Consider the following 24,053-nt stretch of genomic DNA (forward strand, 5'->3'; position numbering starts at 1 on the left):
GCCAGTAAAATCGACACTCCGATACAATCCGAATCGATGCGGAATGGGAACGGAATGTAATGTGACCTAGGTTTGTTTTCTTAGGTTCAGCCTATGTGTTAAATTGTTTGCACGGACATTTCTTCGCCTCCTTCACGCGCATTAATTATAGGAGGATTTCACATAAAAAGGTTGAAGTCGAGCCATCTTCTCAAAAAAGTGTACATAATGTAATTGGAAAAAGTATAAAAAAAGTCCTAAACCTATTGAATTGCTATCAATTCAGTCCTAAACTATTTTTTAGTGCCAATTCAGTTCTAAATCTTTTGCATTTGTGCCAATTCAGTCATAAATCCTTTCATTTGTGCCAATTGAGTCAACCCAACCTATTTTGATCGAAAATCGCTGATGTGGACGTCGGTTGTCCTATGTGGCATAGTTGGTATTGACGTGGACATTTTTTTAATATTATCTTTAAATATTTTTATATTTTTTGGTTTTTTCTTTTTTTCTTTTCTTGCACTTTGTTTTATTGGAGGCCAACAAGGGTCGCTAGCCCTCGCCTGGGGTTGGCGGGGGTCAACCGACGACTCTTGCCGGCCCCCAATCAAACAAAAAAGTTCAAGAAAAGAAAAAGAAGAAAAAGAATAAATCAAAAAAATTATTAAAAATATTTAAAATTGTATAAAAATATTTTAAAAAATATCCACCTCTGCACCAACCATATCACATAGGACAATCGACGTCCACATCAACAATTTTTGGCCAAAATTGACTAGATTGACTCAATTGGCACAAATGCAAAAAGCTTATGACTAAACCGACACCAATAAAAGGTCTAAGATTGAATTGACACTAATACCAAATGTTTAGAACTGAATTGACATTAAAAAATGATTTAGGATTGAATTGGCATCGAAAAAAGGTTTATGATTGAATTGGCACCCATACAATAGGTTTATGACTTTTTTGACACTTTTCCCTAATGGACATTGTCTTAAAGAAAGGGTCCAAGCTTTGCCGCTCGACCAAATCTCAGCCGGCAGCATTTCCAGCTACAAGAGCGGTGCCAATTTTGTCTGAGAGTGCGTTTGTTTAATTGAAAATGAACAATTTTTTATGAAACGATCGCTAATATCACTCACAAAAATAAATGAACGAAAAGAATTTTATCGTTCTAAAAATATTACAGCTACTAGACTTCTATTGGATGTACAAGGCTCTATTTATAACACAACATATGAACACAATGAAAGGGAAAATATGCAGAGGATACTTTGCTAATTGTATATGACTAGTTCCTAACTAAAGAATTGATTTGCTCAACCACTTCAGGGAAAGGAACGGTATCTCCAACAAACCGCATCTCCGAACGGTGCACGCCCACACGAACAAGGGGGGCTCGCGGCTGAAGACCACAAAGAAAAGGACAGAAAATTCTCAGCGAAAGACAGAAAACAAAACAGGGACAGAGAAGAGGAAAGCAAGTCGGGAAGTGTTTTCTCCTTTGTCTGCTTTCCCCTTTTTCTTTTCCTCTACTTGGTGCCTGCCTTCCAATGTTTCATCTTTTAGATCCAGGACGAAACCATTCGATCAACCTGCACGACCAATCAGTCAAAGATGTCGCAGGCGTTATGCTCGCAACGATTTTTTTTTTTTTTTTTTGGGTGCCCGCCTCAATATCAAAGACTTGAGCAAGTGAGAAAGAAGAAGAAAAACCTGAAAGAAGTTGCAAATTTTAAAATTTGCTCCCTCTTCGGCCACTGGGAAAAGCTAGACGGTCAGTGAGTTCGGACCATTATTTGAGACTAACTCGGCAACCTCATATCCCAAGACAATGACCATATTAATCATTTTTTTTCTTAGAAAACAGCTCCACTTTATAGCTTTTTTTGAAAATTTCTTCATTGATTATCACTGTCTACAGGAGCAAATCATGCATAACATGAAAAAAGCTTTTCAAGCATATTCTTCCCCCTGGACATAATCTGTTTAGGAATGAGAAACTAATCATTTTTTATGCAGCCGGCTTAAGGAGATCATATACAATATCTTTTATCTGTTATTATTCGGGTGTCAGATAAGAGAAAGATCCCTTTGCTAAAAACGCCAAATCAAGAAGCACCAGTCCACTAGTATAAGAATCCGACCCCTCCCTGGAACTTAACAGGAGAGCTCGGACGCATTACTGTAATGGCAGCTCAGCACAGCAACGATAATGGAAGTGCGAAGCCTAGTGCGACGAAGCCTGAGCCCATGTTCTGGAGATCAAGTTCACCAAGCTCTTCATCAATGGACGATTCGTCGATTCCGTGAAAGGTGGTTGGATTTCCATCTCTTCACCATTCTTCGGTCCCTCTCTGTAAAGTTTTTCCTTGAGAGCCCTGTTGTCGCTGGACATAAGGTGCCGTCGATAATGAAAAGTTTTTATCATCGACCAATTATTTCAGGTGATGCAAGTTATCATTTTAAGGAAAATATTTTCCACATTGTTCACTTCATATGAGAGGTAGTATGCAAATGAAAAATCTCAGTACCATATTCATCCGTCAAATGTTGGTTCCCTTTTGGGTCGGACCCATTTCCAGCTCATATAATTTACATACAACCTGTCTCGATCTGACCCACCCGTTTGACAAATCTAGACATTGATCGTAAATCTTGAGTCAAATTTAGGTTCTTAGAAAGAAAGTACTTTTTTATGAATTGCACATAAGACATTTTTATGCTGTTTTTATTGACAGCATGCCAGTCCGGAAAAATGAGCTACTTACTTTGATTATATGAACATATTCTTGAACCACAGAGCCTGACTTTCCTAAAACTAACATATCTACCATCAAACACATAAGCGAAAATGGTGACAAGTTAGTAGAAAATTTGTGTGCAGCAAGTCACCTGTTCTTTTGATTACTGCTACTCCATAAACATAAGTTTCAACAGAAATAGTTCAATTTCGGGCACATGACTAAATAAAACTGGGTGCAGTCCCTCTCGAGTTTCGACTCACATCTTCCCTAGTCCGTGGTTTATGTGAAGTCTTTCATTGGCCTGGGATATAAGATGAGCGGTTCAATTGTGACAAGTGAATAATCTTTGATTTTCTTGTTTTGTGTATTTTCCCTCGTTACGGATCAATAGGAAGGACTTTCGAGACAATCAATCCAAGAACAGAAGAAGTGACGGCAAGAGTTGCAGAAGGTGATGAGGAAGATGTTGATTTGGCTGTCAAAGCTGCTCGAGAAGCCTTTGATCATGGGCCATGGCCTCGCATGTCTGGCTACGTAAGTGTCCGTATCGTAGTATTACAGTCCTAATGCTAGCATGCATCATACACAATAATCTCCTGCCAGTATCACACGGGGTGTCTGTATAGACTCATCAACAGCTATCATTGGTGGTTCATGTTTGTCACTTGTGCTCATGTCATGACCGGGAAAGGGGGCGGATCATGTCGAGATTCGTGGACTTGATCGATGAGAACATCGAAGAACTGGCTGCTCTGGATGCTATCGATGCCGGGAAGCTGTTTTCCTGGGGCAAGGACTTGGACATTCCCAGTGCCTCCTCGCTGCTGAGGTACTATGCTGGTGCCGCAGATAAAGTCCATGGGGAGGTACTGAAGACGAAGGGTAAGCTCCATGCATTCACGCTGCGTGAGCCCATCAGTGTGGTCGGGCACATCATACCATGGAACTTCCCGAGCAACTTGTTCTCCATAAAAGTCAGCCCCGCGTTGGCGGCCAGTTGCACCATGGTTGTGTAGCCCGCCGAGCAGACCCCATTCTCGGCCCTCTTTTATGCTCATCTAGCTAAGAAGGTAAAGCAATCATTTTCGGAACCTTACATTTCATGTTTCATCAGATTGGAAATAAAGACACTTTTGAGTTTTCCAGCAGAACACAATATCAAATACAATTGTCACAGTCCTTCTCCTAAGCTTTTTGCTTGCATCTTTTGATTTTAGAACTAATATTTACAACTAGACCTAGTACACTCAATTCCATTAGGGTCTTATTCGAGATGTTTCGACTTTTGATGGTTTCTTCTGTTGTTTTGCTGATCAGGCTGGTATTCCAGACGGGGTGATCAATGTTGTAACCGGTTTTGGACCAACAGCCGGTACAGCTATTAGCAATCATATGGACATCGATATGGTAAAGTCCTAGTTCTAATCTTATGATTGTTATCTGTCCCTAATAAAATAGCATATGATCGAAAAAAATGTGACCAAAACTACGATTGCCATTCTTTTGCTTTGTTTTGGGATCGAACCTTCAATTACCTGTCTCGAAATCATAAAGGTCAGCTTCACGGGATCCACGGAAGTTGGGCGCTTAGTAATGCAGGCAGTGGCTACGAGCAATTTAAAGCAGGTGTCACTTGAATTTGGGGGCAAATCGCCTCTTCTAGTCTTCGATGATGCCGACATAGATACAGCTACTGATATCGCTCTTACCAGAGTCGTCTACAACAAAGTAAGCTGCTTAAAACTATGCCTGTGAGTAAGATACATTGTATTCCGATGAGTGATAAGTTGAGAGAGCTCCATGACTTAACTCTTTGACAATAGGGGGAAATATGCGTCACGGGTTCTCGTGTTTATGTCCAAGAAGGAATCTACCAGGAGTTTCAGATGAAGTTGGTGGAGAAGGCAAAAAATTGGCCGGTCGGCGATACTTTTGATCCAAATTCCCGTCAAGGACCCCAATAGCTGGCATCGAATGTGCAAAATGACGTGAATGATCGCTTATGATTTAACGACTGGAACAGGTCGACAAGAAGCAGTTCGAGAAGATACTTTCATACATCGAGCACGGAAAGAGAGAAGGAGCCGCTCTTTTGACCGGGGGTGAGCCTCTGGACAGAAAAGGGTACTACATTCAGCCCAAGATTTTTGCCAACGTCGTGGTAAAAATTCTGATCTCTTTTCACACAGAAACATTGACAATAATAAGGAATCCAGTTCCAATTTCGCGCTTTTGTTGTTTCCTCGGAAAACATCAGGAGGATATGCTGATTGCCAAGGACGAAATTTTCGGACCCGTGATGTCGCTCATGAAGTTCAAGTGAGTATGCCTGTAACCCCTTAACATTTGGGTATGTGTTTGGATGCAAATGAAACAACAGACATTTGCTGATGTCAAAACACTAAGCAAACACAGGACTGTTGAAGAGGCAACACAGAGAGCCAACAGCACCCAGTACAGGCTCGCGGCGGGAATTTTGACGAAGGACATTAACTTGGCGAACACCCTGTCTCGGTCGATCCGAGCAGGGATTATCTGGATCAATTGCTACTTCGCGTTCGACAACGATGCGCCTTACGGAGGCTACAAGATGAGTGGCTTTGGGAGGGACATGGGCTTGGAAGCTCTCCACAAGTATCTTCACGCTAAGTCTGTCGTCACTCCCATTTTCAACTCTCCCTGGCTCTGAAAGATTTTGAAGGGAAAGATCATGGGTGGCCGCTGGAATTTGATGCGCTCGAGAGAACTTTGTTTAACAAGCTGATCACAACTCGTCTTTCAATGTCCTTCAATGCTCAATTCCTTGCGCCTTACAACTTCATGTGCCTTTCCTTTCTAAGTCAATGCATTTCGATTTCGCGTCATTTCTATTCCCCAACGCATTTACTACCAGTCGCACTTAGATTTTCGTAGAATTCAGCAAATCCATTTTGAAGTGCCTTTCGCGCTCGAATTTCAAAACGCGGACCTGATGGGCTAATAATACGACCTAGAAGGGAGGGATTGAATAGATAGAATGATGATTAAAAATTTTTGCGAAATAGAAGTCAACAGCACCCCGAAACGAATTATGATTTAATATGCACGGAGGACGTTGATAATAGTTATTATGTGATGGCGGTGCTAGGGAGCGAATTTTAACAATAATGATCTGAAAAAGTAAAGCACACCACGATTTATAGTGATTCGGTTTAATCCCTACCTTATGTTTACCCTTCGGATAACGGCCTTAATGTGGATTGGGTTCCATAATAATCTTCGAGCAAGTTAGATCGACAAGTATTGCTCCTATCAATCGATAGATCATACCATCGGAATATAATCACCGATCTTACACTTACACATTCAACCTCGTTACAATAGCAAAGTAGCTTAAACCTTGACCTATAAGATTAAGAAAAATTGACACTCTTAAATGGTTTAAAGCGTGTTTGTCGTCGTCGCTTAAACCATGAGTTCGTATCGTGACCGCCACGTGTGACGTGACAGAGATCGGTCTGGTTTTTACTCTCGTTGACATGAAAAGTCATTAAATGAATAGAAGTAATTGTCGGTTCGGTTTAATCCGGTCCGATCGGTTCGGATTTTTCAACCCCCTCCCGATGCTGACTGCTGACTGCTGAGGCGCTGCCCTCAAAAAATCGAGAGGGCTAAAGTTGGCGCGCTCGAAGTTCCAGTCATTACTTCGGCTTCTCCCTCTCTTCTTCCTCTTCTTATTCCTCCTCCATTTCTGCGCCTAAAAACCTCCGCAATGCAGCGTCAGAAGTCCATCCTCTCCTTCCTCAGGCCCTCGTCGGAGAGCCAGAGCTCCGGCCTCCCGTCGACTCAGCCTTCGGCGAACCACCACCAGCAGAACGCCGCCGTCCCGGGCAAATGCGCGGTCGGCTCGTCCGCGGAAGTACGAGGCACCGACACTCCGCCGGAGAAGGTCCCGCGCCAGATTCTCCGGTCGAGCGACGAGGACGGCGGTCCCTCTCTGTTCTCCAGCATCATGCGCAAGTTTGGTAGGGTCGACGGTGGAGAGAAGACGAACGATCGGTACTTTTTCCCTATCCATCGGAGAAATGCCGGGGATTTTTGCTTGCTAATTTTTGGATGCCTTTTCTATATCGTTTGGTGCTTCTGCTTTTATTTTTTTGCTTCTATTTTCCCTTTAATTAAGCGAGTACTTTTGCTTGAAGCTGTGTTTCTGTTTGAATTAAGGTCGAGGAACAGCGTGCAGATGTGTATGATTACTCTTTATTTTTTTTCACAGTTTTGATTGTTGTGTTCTAGCGAGAAAACCACGTTGATAGAACTCAGCTAGATGTTAGTTTGATTTTGTCAAAATTTGCTTTTAGTACTAGCCTATGTTCAAGCTGTGTCATTGTGAAGCTACAGTCTTTCAATAAACGTTTAATTTTAGGTTTATAACGTGATACCTGCTTTAGCAATGGTTTAGGTTGAAATTCTTGTGATGTGCTGGTTCCTTCACTTCCCTTTGACTGTGCCACATAATGTCAGAACCCATATGTTTGTATCGCATTCCAGGGGAGGTGTTGAGTCTGCATAAGGCTCTTGTTTAGAAATGATCAAACACAAACAAACACGGAACTTCCATGAACTTATTCCCCTGTGCCCCACGAGTGTGTGTGTGGCTAAGGGCTACTTCTATTTCTTCTCATCGGGTGTATTGATATTGATTCTGTGCATCGTGACGCTTCTATGTCCATGAACTGTCATACATATATGGATACCTGTTTTTTTCTTAATTAGCTTCTCTTTCTCCATTGGGCTACTCAAAACTTACTTTTGCAGGCACAATTCACAGTCGCACAATGGTACATCTAAGGCTTCCCCTCCATTTGATAAAGTCAGTGACCTCAGCGGTCATCCTAGAAAGGACAATGATTTCAAGTTCAGCAAGAAGGTTGATCGAGAATGTTTCATGGAAATTGAAAGTGACAGTGACATTCTTGGTCCTGAAACCCCAGGTGTTAGACCCCTTGTGCCTCGATTTAAGCGAGTTCAAGAGGAAACTCCTAAGTTAGAGGCTAAACATGACTCATCCTCTTTCAATCCTGGAAAAAAGTTGAAAATTCTCCATGACTCTATTCGCAAATCGTCAAATAAGAATGAGAAAGACACGCAGGATCCTACAAGCAAATTTGAGTGGCTTGATCCTTCTCGAATTAGGGATGCTAACAGAAGAAGACCTGATGATCCTCTCTATGACAAGCAGACGCTTTACATACCTCCTGAGGCTCTGAGCAAGATGTCAGCTACTCAGAGACAATATTGGAGTGTTAAATGTCAATATATGGATGTCGTGCTTTTCTTTAAAGTGGTTAGTTTCTTCTGCTTCTCATACTATATATTATGTTGATCATACTGTAGATTTCCAATTGGAGGATGCTTCACTGCAAATTTATAGAATAAGAATGGTTGATTTTTTGTTGGTGCATGAGGTGCTTGTCAGGCAAGATATCTGTTCCACATGGGAAAAGTTATTTGTACTTTCCAATCTCTATGGTGCTTCAAGTTCTGCCCAAGTTTTTGACATGTCTTGGTTCACTAAATCATCTTGTGGTATTGGATCAGAATTCACCCTCTGATTCTAGTAATGGCTCTATATTTCTTTGGTGTCATATGTCTAAAAGGTATTGAATGCTTTCCAATGCAGGGAAAGTTTTATGAGCTGTATGAACTGGATGCAGACGTTGGTCACAAAGAGCTTGACTGGAAGATTACATTAAGTGGCGTTGGAAAATGTCGGCAGGTATTCTGGATGAATGTTTTAACTCATTTTAGATTTATTGTGAGCCGGTTAGAAGTGGCCGATTAGAAGTGGGCAATTTACTCAAGAAAGTAGTGAACTGAATTTGATATATTCATTTTCTCTACCCTGCTAACCAGGTTGGAATCTCCGAGAGTGGAATTGACGATGCTGTTCAGAAACTGGTTGCTCGTGGGTAAGGAAATGACCGACTTTCTACAAAATTATGAAGATTAATCAATTGCCCCAATTTTTCTTTATGGATAAATTAAGAGCTTGTGTTATTAGTGAGTTTCTTTATATGACATGGTCATTGAGTTGATGAGTTCTAGAAGCCAATTTATGTTATAATGGACTATACTTTTTAGGATGAACACAACTTCATCTGGTGCTGCATTGTATGTCTATTTTTCCTGCATCAATGTATATTAGGTTTGCTGTGTCTGTTTTTGAAGATATAAAGTTGGACGAGTGGAGCAAGCGGAGACATCTGCACAAGCAAAAGCCAGAGGTCCAAATTCTGTAAGCATCCCATTTCTCTTCTTTGCTTATGTGTTCAAATACACGACAGTAACATGGCCTCACCTGCTCTATTTGAGGATCATGAACTGATGGACATACTGAAGGTCAGGAAGAATTTGTATCTATGTTGTCCAGTTTTAGCCCTAGATTGGCTGCCATACTGCACTCTCCTTCACTGTAAGCTCGATAAAGTGGTTTAAGCGTATGGGTTGGAGAATCCCATAGTTACTTGTTCATGGAATTTGTCTGCCTTCTATATAAATGTAGGTTTCTTTTACCTAATAACTCGGTCTCTTGGGTTGGACTCTCTGAGACGTACTAGAGCCAAGTCTTAATTTTCCATGCCTCATAATATTTCAGTTGGCAAGTGGTTCTTGTCTGTTGTATCTCTGTTTGCCAATTTCATATGTGCCTCTTCATTTGGTTTGCATGTGAGAAGTGGTGGTAGACTATCTCATATACATATTCTACCTAGTGTTTAAGTTGTTTAGTTGGAATTTTGACGGTATGAAAATTTATTTGAGAAGCGACATGGACCTGAAGTTTCTTCTGTTGCTCATCTCTTTATTCCATACCTTGTCTACTTTTTTGCATTTTGCTATTACTTGGAAACAAGCTTTCACCTAGTTTAGCCTTTGAAGAATGCAAGATGTGCAAATTACGGGAATGCAAGTCAGATTGAAGGCACCGTTTGCTTCTACAGGTCAAGAACATGTGATGATTGTGAATAACTTGTTGCCTTCACTAGATGTTCTGCGCAGATGAATTAGAACTAGTGGTGTAAAAGAGCGAGATGTAAAATCATCTAATGGATGCTTAGATAGTGAAGTGACTGGTTCAGACGGATGGTGCATTGGTCTATTGTTGTTGTGCCTTCTGAGTAATCTCTATGAGTTTCTTACCCACCTATTTGACTGCTACACCAGCCTGAGTTTGCTATTAGTTTTCCATATTCTCTTCTAGTCACGAGTTTATGTGAAACCCATGAAGCATTTTCTATCTTTTATTTTGGTGCAAGGAGGTTCGAATTTAGTGCGCTGCGCTTACTTTTACTTCAAGTGCTCACCTTAGTATTTTACTGCATCACATGGATTAGGTAATTTCAAGAAAATTGGTTCATGTTATCACTCCATCAACCTCAGTGGATAGCAACATTGGCCCTGATGCTGTTCATCTTCTTGCAATAAAAGAGGTTAGTAATTGCGAGATGTAAATATTTTCAACCCAGGTTGATGTATAAGTGTTATCTTGTCTGCTTTTGCTTTTTGCTTATTTAGCTTATTTAGCTTATTCCTTTGTTGGTAGTGGATACTCCCATGATATGTTTCATTTGCACGCCTTTATCTCTAGATGATATAAGCACTTCACAGTGCCATCGATGAAAACTGAAGCATAGAGGTAGACTTTTGCATTTACTCTTTCTCTGATGATGTATGAATTGGGCATGAAGTCAACCTTTACTAGTCGCGATGCATTACTTTAAGCAATAACTGTCATCCCCGGAAACTAAGTGAAGATGAGGCTCGTTATCAACAAAATGATTCCAAAGGTCCTCATTGGATAACGAAATTTATTCTGATATGGAATAAATAAGGTATTAGATAAGTTGCCATTGATAGTGTATATATTAAAATTTTCGCCACACATGAAATTGTGAGGTTGCTTCTAAGGTTGGTGTTCTTACCGTTTTTTGTTTTAGGGGGAATATGGACAAGAGAGCAGTTCAATTGCTTATGGTTTTGCTTTCGTTGATTGTGCTGCTCTGAAGTTTTGGGTTGGTTCCATTAATGATGATGCTTCTTGTGCCGCGTTGGGGGCTCTGTTGATGCAGGTACTCATTTCTGTCTTCTTATTCTCAGCGTGTACCGCTCTGCTAATTTAAACCACTAACTTCAAATCTTGTTGCAGGTAGCACCCAAGGAAGTAATATATGAGAGCAGAAGTAAGCTCTCTCTCTCTCTCTCTCTCTCTGCCCGAATTTAAATTGTGCTCTTATTTTGATTTATGTTTTGCGGGGGTGGTAATGAGCTTTGTTGGTTTGCGTTGGCACCTGCTAGGAGTGCTTTAATTTGTGTTTTCCGCCTGGGGCGGGAAAGAGTCCAATTTGAGGTTATTAAACATGACAGAGTATTCTCTAAACATTGCAGGTTTATCAAAAGAAGCGTTGAAAGCAATCAGAAAGTACTCATTGACAGGTGAGAGATGTCGAACACACACTATGTAGAAGAATAAGCAATCCTCAGATCTTATTGCATCCAACATATTATCATTTTCTTTTAAATTAGAACTCTAATCCGATCAATCTGATTCATACTACGTTTGTAATGCTGTTAGATTTGTTTTTCTGTTAGCTAGTTGCTGTTTCATCTGGGAACAGTAGTTCTCTGACCTATCTAAAGGCTCCCCATTTTGTGCTATAGAAATCTTATATTGTTTGCTTGGGTGGAATTTATTTGTGTGGGATGGGGAACTTTTCTTTTGGCATTGCTTGGTGTCTTACTAATTAAGGCTGCATTGATGAATGGCGTGGATCTATCCAGTTCATTCTGCTTTTAGCCACAACTGACAATACGTGGGTACTAAGTCACCTAATGTAGATTTTGCTTCACTGGGCCTTCTTCCATGGGCAAGGATGTATTGAATTTTCTTGTGGGAAAGGCAAATGTTGTAGGATAGTAGAGCAACATTAGTACATGTTTGGAGTATGGGTGTTTGCTATTTGACTTTAACTTGCTCTTTGAGCGTTGGTTCTTTGATGCCTGGGTGCTTCTGGGCTTCTGGCATCTTCTCCTGGAGAGTGCATATATATACGAATATCACTATATATGGTTATGCTGCTCGTGACCTTTTGCTATTCAATAGCTCTACCCTTCTTGGTATTGATCTTAGAGCAGTTTGACTTCAGATTTAGGACTTCAATGTCCTGGTTGGCTCCAATAATGTAGGTTCCTTAACATGTCAAGACCATTAGGCTCACAGGATTTAGCAGATCTCTTCATCCATTTTAAATATGTCCTATAATATTCGTGACGAAAATTTCGTTCCCCTGTTGGCAGTATTGACTTATTTATTTTACTTTCTGGAGCAAAAGTATGCTGAAAGAGATTGCGGGACTCTTTATCAGATGAGTCCTGATAATACAGTGTATGGCCGTCACTTGATTGTTCTCAAACTTTTATGTGAGAAACAAGCAAATGTCGTGGAGGTGTTTGATCTGATAAAGAGGGATGCGAAGTTGGACTGCAATAATGGGTTAGATAAACAGGCATTAGACTTGGAAGGCTATTGAAATTTCCAGCACAATCTCAGTTAGTAAATGCTCATACTTTTACGTAAAATACATATATGCATGTTATTCTTTGAAGTTCAGTTACCTGTACATTCACTCAAGTAGCAAAAAAATACTCGTTCTTTTGGAATAGACTGGATTATACATGTATAAAATACCTAGAATGTTATACTTTGGCAAAAAACTTCGAATTTTTTAGCTAATTTCATGTCTTTTGAATTGTCCTTATTTTTATTTCTTATTCACAGAAAGAAGCATAATATTCTTGTGATATCTCATTAGATAGCACGACTCGTTCAACAAAATTTTTGTATGAGCTACGATATTAATACAATTGTATTTTACATGACCCTAATATGAAAAGTGTAACTTGGCACGTATATTTCTAACAGAGGGCATGACGTGTGCTTTCTGCATGATAATTTATCACCTGTTAAACTGGAAGAAGGATTACATGCACGTTGCTTTTTCTTTACTTGCTTTTGTCTTCTGAATTTCTCATTAGTCAAGTGTGTGATGGAACCAACAATGTTAATGCTCGTCTTAGCTCTGCAGTGGTGAGGGGCATTACCATGCCTTCAATGTTTATGAAGGTTTTCTATCTTGCAGGCAATATGGCAGTGCAACTGACTCCTGTGATGCCAGTTGCCGGTTTCCCAAATTCTTCTGATGTTATGGATTCAATTCAGTCAAAAGACTACTTCAAGAGGTGTTCCATCTTGCCGAATTGTGCACTTGATGGTGTTGTGCAACATGATGTTGCCTTATGTGCATTAGGTGGTCTTATTGATCATATGTCAAGGTTGATGGTAAGCTTGTTAAAACGGCCATTCAAACGTGACAAACTAGAACCTCCTTATGCTTCTTTCTGAATGTTTACGACTCGGGGTATTGTCTTGCAGTTAGATGATGTTTTGAAGAATGGCGATATCACGCCTTATGAGGTGTATAAGGGTTGCCTCAGAATGGATGGGCAGACATTGGTGAATCTTGAGATTTTCAGCAACAGTGCGGATGGTGGTACATCAGGTGAGTAATTACTTAAGTGTAACATTTTATATACTTGCATTTCTGCACACGTAATGTACCACTGTTGCATTTGTATTGATCATTAATTTTAGTGTCTGCATTATGCTTCTGCTCTGCTTTCATTTCAGGTACATTATACAAGTACCTTGACAACTGTACAACTTGTTCGGGGAAGCGTCTTTTAAGACACTGGATCTGTCATCCCCTCAAAGATGTAGAGAGCATTAATGATAGACTCAATGTCATCGATAGTCTGTCGGCACAACCAGAAGTAATGTCTCTTATTGCTCAAAATCTTCGCAAACTGCCAGACTTAGAAAGGCTGCTCGGGAGGGTCAAGTCCAGCGTTCAGCGATCAGCCTCCTTGTTACTGCCGTTGGTTGCGCAAAAAGTACTAAAAAATTTGGTTAGTCGGCGATGAGCTTTATAAGATATTCTGATTGGGAGGAACCTTTACATGGTTAACGTTTCACCAGCTTAGTTGGTCTCTGTTGTCTCGACTCTCAGGCTTTATGGGCAAGAATCTGGCTTAAATATTTCATACTCCTTATCTTTTCGGTTGATAAAGAATGTTTGACAGTATGAAGAAAGGAAAACAATCTCTTAATTGCTTTTCCACAGTTTTCTAAAAGGTTGATGCATCTAATTTATTATTTTGTCAGGTGAAATTTTTTGGGTCTCTTGTGAAAGGCATGCGGACTGCGGTGAATTTGCTAATGTTATTACAGGAAGAAAGGAACATAAGCTCATCGCTATCAAAAGTCTTCGGAATTCCAGTGTTAGGCAGTAACAATGGGCTTGATAAGTATCTCACCCAATTTGAAGCAGCCATTGATAGTGATTTCCCAAAGTACCAGGTCCATTTCCTTCCGCTATTGAGCTTGTCTATGTTTGAAACTGTCCTTATAAATGTGCACCTCGTTATTATCATAATAAATTTGGGAGACACGCCAAATGTTTCCTAATAGGATACTTGATGTTTTATATACACGAGCTGTTTTTATGGACAATCTAACAGCTGACTGATTAGTTAGTCATTTTGGAGGTTTGGTATGTTAGTGGGGTTGCTCAATGGTTGTGTTCTATCATATAATGTAGGCTAAATGTATGAGATGGAGATAAGCATACTTAAGCCGCTGACATCCACCACCAGAGAAACCATTGCTTCTAACCCTCCCGACTGTTTCTACCATATAGACCAACAAGAGAGAACATTATGTATAGTGAATTACTGATGTCCTGATACATCTACTTGAATTCTCGATTTGGCCCATCTAATCGAAGGAGTTCCTCAAGAGGGATTCTTTATTTTAGTTGACAGTAATTCCAAAAGGTACTTGCAATGGTCCATGGACCATATGGAACCACAGCCATCGATTTTTGTGGGGCCCACATGATGAAGGGCTGTGATTGACATGATCCATATGGACCCAAGTCTAGACAAGTTTCTCCCCTTGTCTCCTCTCTTCTAGAGAAAAAGACCTTTCCGTTTCTATGCTAGTAATTTGCTACTGGATTAATTGGTCTTGGTCTTTCACAGTTTAACTTTATCTGATATGCTTTTGTGGTATGTTATGTGGAAGCCATTTATGTTGCTCAAAGTTGCTATCTTACTCGAATTTGTGTTGACAACAGGACCATGATGTAACGGATTCGGATGCTGAAACCCTTTCTATTCTGATTGAATTGTTTGTTGAGAAAGCCCCCCAATGGTCTGCTGTCGTTCATGCCATCAACTGTATTGACGTATTAAGATCTTTTACACTGACTGCAAAATCTTCACTTGGAGCTTCATCTCGACCTGTCATTTTGCCTCAATCAAAAACAATGCGCTTAAGCCGAGAGGCCAAGGGACCAATACTTAAGATAACAGGGCTGTGGCATCCATTTGCCTTGGGTGAGAATGGAGGATTGCCAGTACCTAACGACATATTTCTTGGTGAAGATACAGATGGTTATCATCCGCATACATTGCTGTTGACTGGACCAAATATGGGTGGAAAATCAACACTTTTGCGCGCCACGTGTCTTGCAGTTATACTTGCCCAGGTTAGTTATAGTATAACCGTATGTATGATGAAAGAAAACTAATTGCTAGATGCTTTAGCATTTCCAAAGCTTTTTATGTTGCTTTTGGTTTTGGAAAGAGGTTTTCTTTTGTTTTATGTGGAAACGGGAATTAAAACTACTCTATCTTTTAAGAACTTGGTAGAAGAAAATAAATATTTCTGAAGGATATCAAAATTGTGAAAATATCTTTGAAACATAATTCTTATGAGATGAAAAAATTACAAAGTTCTGTCTAATCTCAAATTTGGTTAAAATGAAAATCTAGAAGATACATAATTACTCTATCTCACAAAATATCATTCTCAAAACTCACGAGGTCCCCAGGAACATGAGCATTGTTTTTTTTTTTTTTCTTGTGTGTGTGTGTGTTCCTGCCAATATGCAACTATGAAGCTTTTCCTTTTGTTTCTTTTCCTCTTCATGTAAGAGCTAGCTGCCCTTTCAATAGGATTTGAGTCTAGCTGAAGCCTTACTAAAGATCCAAAGCTTCAGCAAGATACGCCCTTGAATCTTTGAAAAAGTGTCAGCAATTGTTCGATGAGCTTAATCAAAAGCTTCTTGAACCTTGTTCAATGAAGCACTTTAGAGCTTTATCATCCAAAGAGAAACTGTGGGCTTGACAGATCTGGACACACGTCTGCATTTTCACTGAAAGTCTGAAATATCTGATAGAACAAAAGAAAGGGAGGGTAGCAATTACGCAAACAACGCATAAAAGAAATTTAACATGATTGATTGCATTCTTTTCTGAGTAATCGTAAAACAGTAGCAATGAGATTAGTAGATCAAGAGGAAGAGACTAATGTTAAGTGAAAAAAGCCTTTTCTTCCATGTGTTTAAGTCCTCACTTTTAAGGTTCAACTGGACAAGACATGAATATAAGCTGTTCGAAGTCTTTACTTAGATTTTTTAAAAAGGTTTTTATGTCTTTAGATGCAAAGAATTTTAAGAGAGATTGAAACATATTTTTAAAGCCTTTAGTCATTTCCAAATGAAAATAGCAATCTGTAACCTTAAAGTTCTGAATGATCTTTTGTTGATTCTTGATCTACCTTGTTGACTTGCAGTTGGGATGTTATGTTCCTTGTGAGAGATGTATACTCTCCTCAGTTGACATCATCTTTACACGGCTTGGTGCCACTGATAGGATAATGGCTGGCGAGAGTAAGTCCCCTTCTAATGAAATATCAGTGTCGTCTGATTTACTGCTTTAACTTGTTATCCTTCAGTTTGCAAGTCTCGAAATAGCTTATGTGCTGGGTATGGCAAATCAAGGTCTAAGTGGTACTTTGGGTGTGAGGCTGTCACAACTATTTCTCTTCTTCGATACGCCTTGATAATGACATAAGTCAAGACACCTGAACTACTAATCTTTGGGTGAGTGCACTTTCTCTCACTTACTTGGGATGCGTAAGAAATTTCGGAGCCAGTCGATTGGTGAGATCAAATCAACTTATTGAATTGAGTAACACTCATTTTCCTCGATGCCTGTGCCCATAAGAAATGATGGGGCCAGTCGGTTGGTGAGGTCAAATCAACTTATTGAATTGAGAAACACTTATTGTGGATCCTCGGCATGTGATTTATACTTTCATGGTGAAAGTTGAGGAAGATTGAGCAGACTGATGTGTACTAAATAAATAGATTGTTCCCCAGGAGTGTGAATGAAAAATTGCTGGCAGGGCAAAAGAGCATATGACCATCAATTAACGACTCATATTGCACTTTTTTGAATCTTCGAGGTTTTGTATCTTATCTCTCTCTCTCTCTCTCTCTCCGGCAGGTACCTTCTTTGTTGAGTGCACAGAAACAGCATCAGTTCTTCAAAATGCCACTGAAGATTCTCTTGTTATTCTTGATGAACTTGGTCGAGGGACAAGCACTTTTGATGGTTATGCCATCGCCTATGCTGTAAGACCTTGGCTTTGGGCTTTTTATTTTTCTTCTTTTTTCTTCCTGTAATCTAATAATTATGGTATCCTCTCGTTTTCATGAAATTTAAGAATTCTCTCCTGCCTAATGAGTGTCATCATCGTAAAGCCTGCTCACCCGTCATCCAGTATAGTTATCATCTGCGGCCATAACTAGTTCTGGATGAGTGCAAATCATACTAGAGTTACAATCTCATTCTGTTGATCCCAAACTCGTGTGAATGTTTGAGCTAATAAGCTCCATGGATTGCCTGCCAACTTCTACCAGGATATGGATCTTAACTGCATTGTTCTGCAGACAAAGGGCTGCTAAATTCTTTGCAAAACATGGTTTCTTTATACTTTTCTTTATAGCCTTGACTCAGAACCATAGTAAATATCTCGACAGGTATTCCGGCATCTTGTTGAGAAGGTTAATTGCCGGCTATTGTTTGCAACACACTACCACCCTCTGACAAAGGAATTCGGCTCTCATCCACGTGTTACCCTGCAACACATGGCCTGTGCTCTCAAGTCGAATGGTGGAAATCACTCCAAGAGCGACCAGGAGCTGGTTTTCCTCTACAAGCTTTCGTCTGGGGCATGTCCTGAGAGTTATGGCTTGCAAGTAGCTTGTATGGCTGGAATTCCACAACAGGTGGTTGAATCTGCTTCAAAGGCTGGCCAACTAATGAAGATGTCAGTTGGCAAAAGTTTCAAATCAAGCGAGCAGAGGTTGGAGTTTTCAACCCTTCATGAAGAGTGGCTGAAGACGCTACTATCTGTAGCACAAACTGGAGGACATAACGTGAATGACGATGAAGATTCTCTGGATACCTTCTTTTGCCTCTGGCATGAATTGAAGAGCCTGTACCCACGTAAGTAACAATGACTCATGGGCTGGTCCTAATGCAAATTTTGTAAGTATGACCTTATGTGAGTTATAACCATTCTCGTGACGTGGATGAGCCCATTCGAGGATTTTGTGTTGTGGATTGGATGGTGATCTCAACCTCATTTCTTATAGTGTGGTCTGGCTACTGGTGAATAGAGCTTTTCCGACTGCTTAGGTTTATGGCTTTGTTGTTATACTCGTAATGCTGGCAGAGCATAATTCATTTGTCACCTGTAACTATTAGTGGTCTGGGTGAAATTATGCCAAATTAGATCTGTCGTTCATGTTTTATGTTTTTCCCCTTCTGTTTTTTTTTTTGTGACTGGCATTTGACCGGTCTACTTCTATGGTAAATACAAATTTTTCTGTTTTTGAATCAGGGGCATAAGCATTTGTGTCCGTTATTGCAATTGGGAATATGCACATCTCTGGTTGTGCTTACTGCTTGTGCTTTGGGCATCACACTGATGCATGAAATGTATGATCTAAATTGCATCATTGGTGAAGGTTGTTTAAATCTACGTCCGGACTGATGTTGCGAGAAAAATCCAATCCGGAAATCTCGTGATCATCGCTTTTGTCATCTCCTCGAGTATGAAGATTAGTTCTGTTTTCCCTTTTCTTGGTTTGATTGTCATCTTCATTTCTCCGTACTTCCTTAAACTTTTGACTTTCGTCTAAGCCGAATTCGCTACGTTCTTCCTTGCATGCTGATGGGTTTTGGGGCTTGAAAGCAAAGTAATGATCCGGGCGTTGAAACCCAACTGCGTCACTGATCTAGATAATCTAAGCTATTAAGCTCTCTTCCTGTGGGTAGAACCGGACTTATAGCATTCTCAATAAGTCAATAAAACTCTCAATCTACATTTTTGTGAAACATAAGGGCGATGCTACTGCAGAGAGAGAGAGATAGAGAGAGGAAAAGTTGGGGACGGATGTGGTCCTCCACACAAGATGGCCATTCCAAGAATTACCAGCCAAGAGTTCACAGCACTCTTAGTCTCTCATCTCTAACTGTCTTTTAAATCTCAACCGTTGCTCTTTTGTTGCTTTATTGTGTCTATCTTGTCTCCTTGGCGCTCAAAATGGCAGAAGAATTAACCCAACGAGCTTCAGAAGAAGAGGACTCTTCACAATGCAGGGACAGGGCCAAACACGACCCCAGATCCAAAAGGAAGCAACTCGGCCTCTCTTGCATGCTCAACACCGAGGTCGGCGCCGTCCTCGCCGTGATCCGAAGGCCCCTTGACCCGGCCGGGCCCTTCCTCCCTACCCAAGAGGACCAATACGATTCCTCGATAGCGCACTCCCTGAAATCCCTGCGCACTCTCATCTTCAATCCCCAGCAGGAATGGCGGGTGATGGACCCTTCGATCTATCTCTCCCCATTCCTCGACGTCGTCCAAAGCGACGAGGTCCCTGCCGCCGCCACCGGCATCGCTCTCTCGTCGATTTTGAAGATGCTCAAGTTGGAAATGTTCGACGAGAAGACGCTCGGCGCGAGGGAAGCGATCAACTCGATTGTCACCGCAACCGTGAATTGCCGCCTCGAGAGGACCGATTCCGGGTCCGAAGAGGCGGTCATGATGCGGATCTTGCAGGTACTCTCGAGCATCATGAAGCACCGGGCCTCGGTTTTTCTCTCCGATCAAGCCGTTTGCACCATTGTCAACACGTGCTTTCAAGTCGTGCAACAATCCGCCAGCAGAGGGGATTTGCTTCAGCGAAACGCGAGGTACACGATGCACGAATTGATCCAGATCATATTCTCACGGTTGCCCGAGATCGAAGGTAGGGATGGGGATAACAATTCCGAGTCGGAGACCGATGATGTCGGTGGTAGTTTGGATTCTGGATATGGAGTAAGATGCACAGTTGACATTTTCCATTTCCTGTGCTCGTTGCTGAATGTGGTGGAAATAGTGGAAGCAGAAGGGAACACATCTCACGCCACCGACGAAGATGTCCAGCTTTTTGCGTTGGTTTTGATCAATTCTGCGATCGATTTGAGCGGAGATGCAATCGCTAAGCACCCGAAGCTCTTAAGAATGATCCAAGATGACTTGTTTCACCATTTGATCCATTATGGAATGTCTTCAAGCCAGCTTGTTCTGGCTATGATTTGCAGCACAATACTGAGTATCTATCACTTCCTACGCAGGTTCTGTTCTGACGTTGGAAGAATTACTAATCTTTGTCGTTCCCGTATCATGATGAAAGTGGCCGGATAAATGAACTGTTCGTTTAAAATTTTCAGGTTTATCCGTTTGCAGTTGGAGGCCTTCTTCGGCTTTGTCCTGTTGAGAGTTGCGATGTTCGCAACCTCGACTCAACTCCAGGAAGTCGCTATCGAAGGAATCATAAACTTTTGTCGGCAACCTAGTTTCATATTCGAAGCCTACGTGAACTACGACTGCAATGTCACTTGCCGAAATGTCTTCGAAGAAATGGGGAAGTTGCTGTGCAAGCACGCCTTTCCGACATCTAATCCATTTACGAGTTTACAAGTCCAAGCGTTCGAGGGGCTTGTTATAGTGATTCACAACATTGCAGATAACATCAACTGCGAAGAGAATTCGAGCACGATAGCAAGACATGCAGTCGAAATCACAGAATACAGACCCTTTTGGGTAGAGAAATTCGAAGATGAGGATGAGAACTGGGTGGAGTCGGCGAGAATGAGGAAAGCACAGAAACGGAAAATGATGATCGCGGAAAACCATTTTAACCGTGACGAAAGGAAGGGAATAGAGTACCTGAAGCTTTCTCGCCTGGTGTCTGACCCTATGGATCCGAAGGCGTTTGCTTTCTTCTTCCGCTACACCCCAGGCCTCGATAAGAACATGATCGGGGATTATCTCGGTGACCCTGATGAATTCCATGTTCAAGTCCTCAAGGAATTCACAGACACTTTTGAATGCGCAGGCATGATTCTCGACACGGCTCTCAGAACTTATCTGGAGACATTCCGTTTGCCAGGAGAGGCTCAGAAGATTGAGCGGATCCTCGAGGCGTTCTCGGAGAGGTTCTACGATCAGCAGTCGGCGGAGGTTTTCGTCAGCAAGGATGCGGTCTTTGTTCTTTGCTATTCTCTCATTATGCTCAACACTGACCAACACAATCCCCAGGTGAAGAAGAAGATGACAGAGGAGGAGTTCATAAAGAACAACAGAGGGATTAACGGCGGGAGCGATCTCCCGAGAGAGTACCTCTCCGAGCTATTTTACTCGATATCGAATAACGCGATCAAGCTCTACGGCCAATCAGGTCTTTCCATGGAGATGAGCCCGAGCCGATGGATAGAACTGATGAACAGATCAAAGAATGCTCATCCTTATGTTGAGTGCAAGTTCAACAGTACGTTGGGTAGGGACATGTTCGCTACCATTGCAGGGCCGTCGGTGGCGACTCTTTGCGCTTGTTTTGAGCATGCTGATGAAGATGAGTTTCTTCACGAGTGCGTTGAAGGGTTGTTTTCGATAGCTAGGATTGCTCAATATGGATTAGAAGACACACTTGACGAGCTCCTTGCTTCCTTCTGCAAATTCACCACGTTCCTGAACCCGTACGCCACTGCTGAGGAAACTCTGTTCGCTTTTAGCCATGATTTAAAGCCTAGAATGGCTACTCTCGCTGTTTTTACCATCGCAAACAACTTTGGGTCCTCAATTCGTGGGGCTTGGAGGAATATCATCGACTGCTTGTTGAAGTTGAAAAGACTTAAGCTACTTCCGCAATCGGTGGTTGAAACTGATGCCTCTTCCACTTCATCATCGGACCTGGCAATGGACACGCGATGTGAGTCAGGCGTAGTTAATCCTAACCAAGATTTCAGACCCGGCACACAGCAAAACTACGGTATGATGGGTCGGTTCTCTCATTTCCTTTCCCTGGAGACCGCGGAGGAATCTCTGAGTCTTGGTTTGAGCGAATTCGAACAGAACGTGAAGATTATCAGGCAATGCCGGATCGGGAACATCTTTACCAACAGTTCAAGCCTTCCCGACGAGGCCATACTAAACCTCGGCCGTTCTCTAATATTCGCAGCCGCTGGTAAAGGCCAAAAGTTCAGCACGCCGGTTGAAGAAGAAGAGACGGTTGGCTTCTGCTGGGAACTGATCGTCGCCATCGCATTGGCCAACGTTCATAGATTCTCCACGTTCTGGGCTTCTTTCCATGATAATCTGTTAACAGTTGCACAGTTCCCTCTGTTCTCTCCAGTTCCGTTTGCTGAAAAGGCCATGTTGAGTCTCTTAAAGGTCTGTCTCAAGCTCCTCGCTGTACCTCAACAGGACAGCATCGCCGAGGAACTCATCTTCAGGTCAATCAATTTGATGTGGAAGCTCGACAAGGAAATTCTTGACACGTGTTGTGAGGTCATAACGAAATCAGTCAGCAGGATGCTCATCGAATACCCTGCAAATTTACAAACCCAGCTTGGATGGAAGTCAGTCCTCCATTTGCTATCCGTCACTGGCCGACACCCGGAGACATATGATCAGGGAGTGGAGACTCTGATCATGCTTTTATCCGACGGAACACACGTTTCTAGGATGACTTACGCGTATTGCATCGACTGTGCATTTGGCTTTGTGGCGCTCAAAAACAGTCCACTCGACAAGAACCTGAAAATACTGGACCTGTTGTCCGAGTCCGTGAATCTATTGATCCAGTGGCACAGGAACGGATTGTCCGATCCTGGAAGCAGCTACAGCGCATCCTCATTTGAGGAGAACTTAAAAGGCCTAGGCTCCTCAAACTTTTCGCTGAACCTGTTCGTCAAGCTAGGTGAGGCACTGCGGAAGACAAGCCTGGCCCGCCGGGAAGAGATCAGGAACCACGCCATCCTATCCCTCCAGAGGAGCTTCGCGTTAGCTGAGGACCTCGAGTTCACCTCGACTAACTGCACAAACTGCTTCAACCTCGTGATCTTCGCGATGGTCGACGACCTGCACGAGAAGATGCTGGAGTACTCGCGGCGCGAGAACGCGGAGAGGGAGATGCGGAGCATGGAAGGGACTCTGAAGATCGCAATGGAGCTCCTGACCGACGTGTACCTGCAGTTCCTGAAGCAGATCTCGGAGAGCCCCGGGTTCCGAACGTTCTGGCTCGGAGTGTTGAGGAGGATGGACACCTGCATGAAGGCTAACTTGGGGCCATACGGCGAGTCCGAAATCTTGAAGGAATTGGTCCCGGATTTGCTGAGGAAGATCATCACAAAGATGAAGGAGAGTGAGATCCTGGTGCAGAAGGAAGGTGATGATCTCTGGGAAATCACCTATATACAGATTCAGTGGATTTCTCCTTTGCTCAAGGAGTTGTTCCCTGAAGAAGATGGTTAGAAATGGAAAGTGAAATAGCTTCATTGGATCATAAGGAAGGGGTATAGATTCCAATTAAAGGACTTAGAATCCTAGGTTATTTTCCTAGGTAGAGAAGGATTTTGTAGCCAACATGCCCATATAGCACGGGTGTCAGCTTTTGTCTTTCTTTGTATGTACATTTTGAGAAATTCTCTTGTTTTTTCAGTTGTCTCAGTTTACTCCTGGACATGAATGTTACAGGCTCTGGCTTCCAGGAACTCTCTCTTCCTCTCTGCTCATGCCCACTTGCTTAGTAAGTGAAGCAGGAAGTTTCTTGGGCGGCAAGTAATCTTACTTCTGTTAATGCCTTGACTTCCAAAGTCTTCATGTTTGTTGGGCAAGTGTGTGTTTTTATGCAGGCCGTCGTCGGGGTGCATTGGAGATGCCATCCAGGGTCTTGAGTCTGGCCACTAGCTCTTGAATCAACGCCGGCCAGGTCTTGAGTTTGGCCACTAGCTCTTGAATTGGACTCAATGACCCAGCTTCTGTAA

The 24,053-nt window shown here is 42.0% G+C and overlaps 2 protein-coding genes, 1 long non-coding RNA gene and 1 pseudogene across 4 annotated transcripts; 3 read left to right on the top strand and 1 right to left on the bottom strand.

Annotated features, from left to right (window-relative positions):
• Positions 1-2,066: 2,066 nt before the first annotated feature.
• LOC115729908 lies at positions 2,067-5,493 on the top strand (annotated as a pseudogene).
• Positions 5,494-6,352: 859 nt separating this feature from the next.
• Positions 6,353-18,575, top strand: LOC115729906 (DNA mismatch repair protein MSH7). Of its 2 annotated transcripts, none has more exons than XM_030660540.2 (17): positions 6,353-6,767; positions 7,527-8,055; positions 8,392-8,487; positions 8,625-8,680; positions 8,940-9,006; positions 10,103-10,198; positions 10,706-10,837; positions 10,915-10,948; positions 11,154-11,201; positions 12,905-13,104; positions 13,198-13,324; positions 13,453-13,730; positions 13,987-14,181; positions 14,957-15,373; positions 16,462-16,558; positions 17,178-17,305; positions 17,714-18,575. In XM_030660540.2, the coding sequence occupies exons 1-17, from the start codon at positions 6,481-6,483 to the stop codon at positions 18,188-18,190; spliced, it is 3,264 nt and encodes a 1,087-aa protein (XP_030516400.2). In that variant the 5' UTR covers positions 6,353-6,480; the 3' UTR covers positions 18,191-18,575. The 2 variants fall into 2 exon arrangements, with proteins under 2 accessions (XP_030516400.2, XP_030516396.2); XM_030660536.2 differs by having other exon boundaries at positions 6,355-6,767; positions 14,960-15,373.
• On the bottom strand, positions 15,980-16,455 carry LOC125314785. The gene is made up of 2 exons (XR_007198214.1): positions 16,195-16,455; positions 15,980-16,042 (listed from the first exon to the last, which is right to left on the bottom strand). It is a non-coding gene; the product is annotated as an uncharacterized LOC125314785 (long non-coding RNA).
• A 539-nt stretch (positions 18,576-19,114) lies between the features above and the next one.
• Positions 19,115-23,815, top strand: LOC115729907 (ARF guanine-nucleotide exchange factor GNL2). The gene is made up of 2 exons (XM_030660537.2): positions 19,115-20,360; positions 20,457-23,815. The coding sequence occupies exons 1-2, from the start codon at positions 19,285-19,287 to the stop codon at positions 23,539-23,541; spliced, it is 4,161 nt and encodes a 1,386-aa protein (XP_030516397.2). The 5' UTR covers positions 19,115-19,284; the 3' UTR covers positions 23,542-23,815.
• Positions 23,816-24,053: the final 238 nt, after the last annotated feature.

The sequence above is a fragment of the Rhodamnia argentea genome, chromosome 4 (assembly GCF_020921035.1).
Source record: "Rhodamnia argentea isolate NSW1041297 chromosome 4, ASM2092103v1, whole genome shotgun sequence".
NCBI classification, from domain to species: Eukaryota; Viridiplantae; Streptophyta; class Magnoliopsida; order Myrtales; family Myrtaceae; genus Rhodamnia; species Rhodamnia argentea.

Coding starts and splice junctions, on each gene's coding strand:
- LOC115729907 (XM_030660537.2), top strand. CDS start 19,285: ATGGCAGAAGAATTAACCCAACGAGCTTCAGAAGAAGAGGACTCTTCA. Junction 20,361..20,456: donor ATCTATCACTTCCTACGCAG/GTTCTGTTCTGA, acceptor TAAAATTTTCAG/GTTTATCCGTTTGCAGTTGG.
- LOC115729906 (XM_030660540.2), top strand. CDS start 6,481: ATGCAGCGTCAGAAGTCCATCCTCTCCTTCCTCAGGCCCTCGTCGGAG. Junction 11,202..12,904: donor CAGAAAGTACTCATTGACAG/GTGAGAGATGTC, acceptor TCTATCTTGCAG/GCAATATGGCAGTGCAACTG. Junction 13,105..13,197: donor ATCATATGTCAAGGTTGATG/GTAAGCTTGTTA, acceptor ATTGTCTTGCAG/TTAGATGATGTTTTGAAGAA.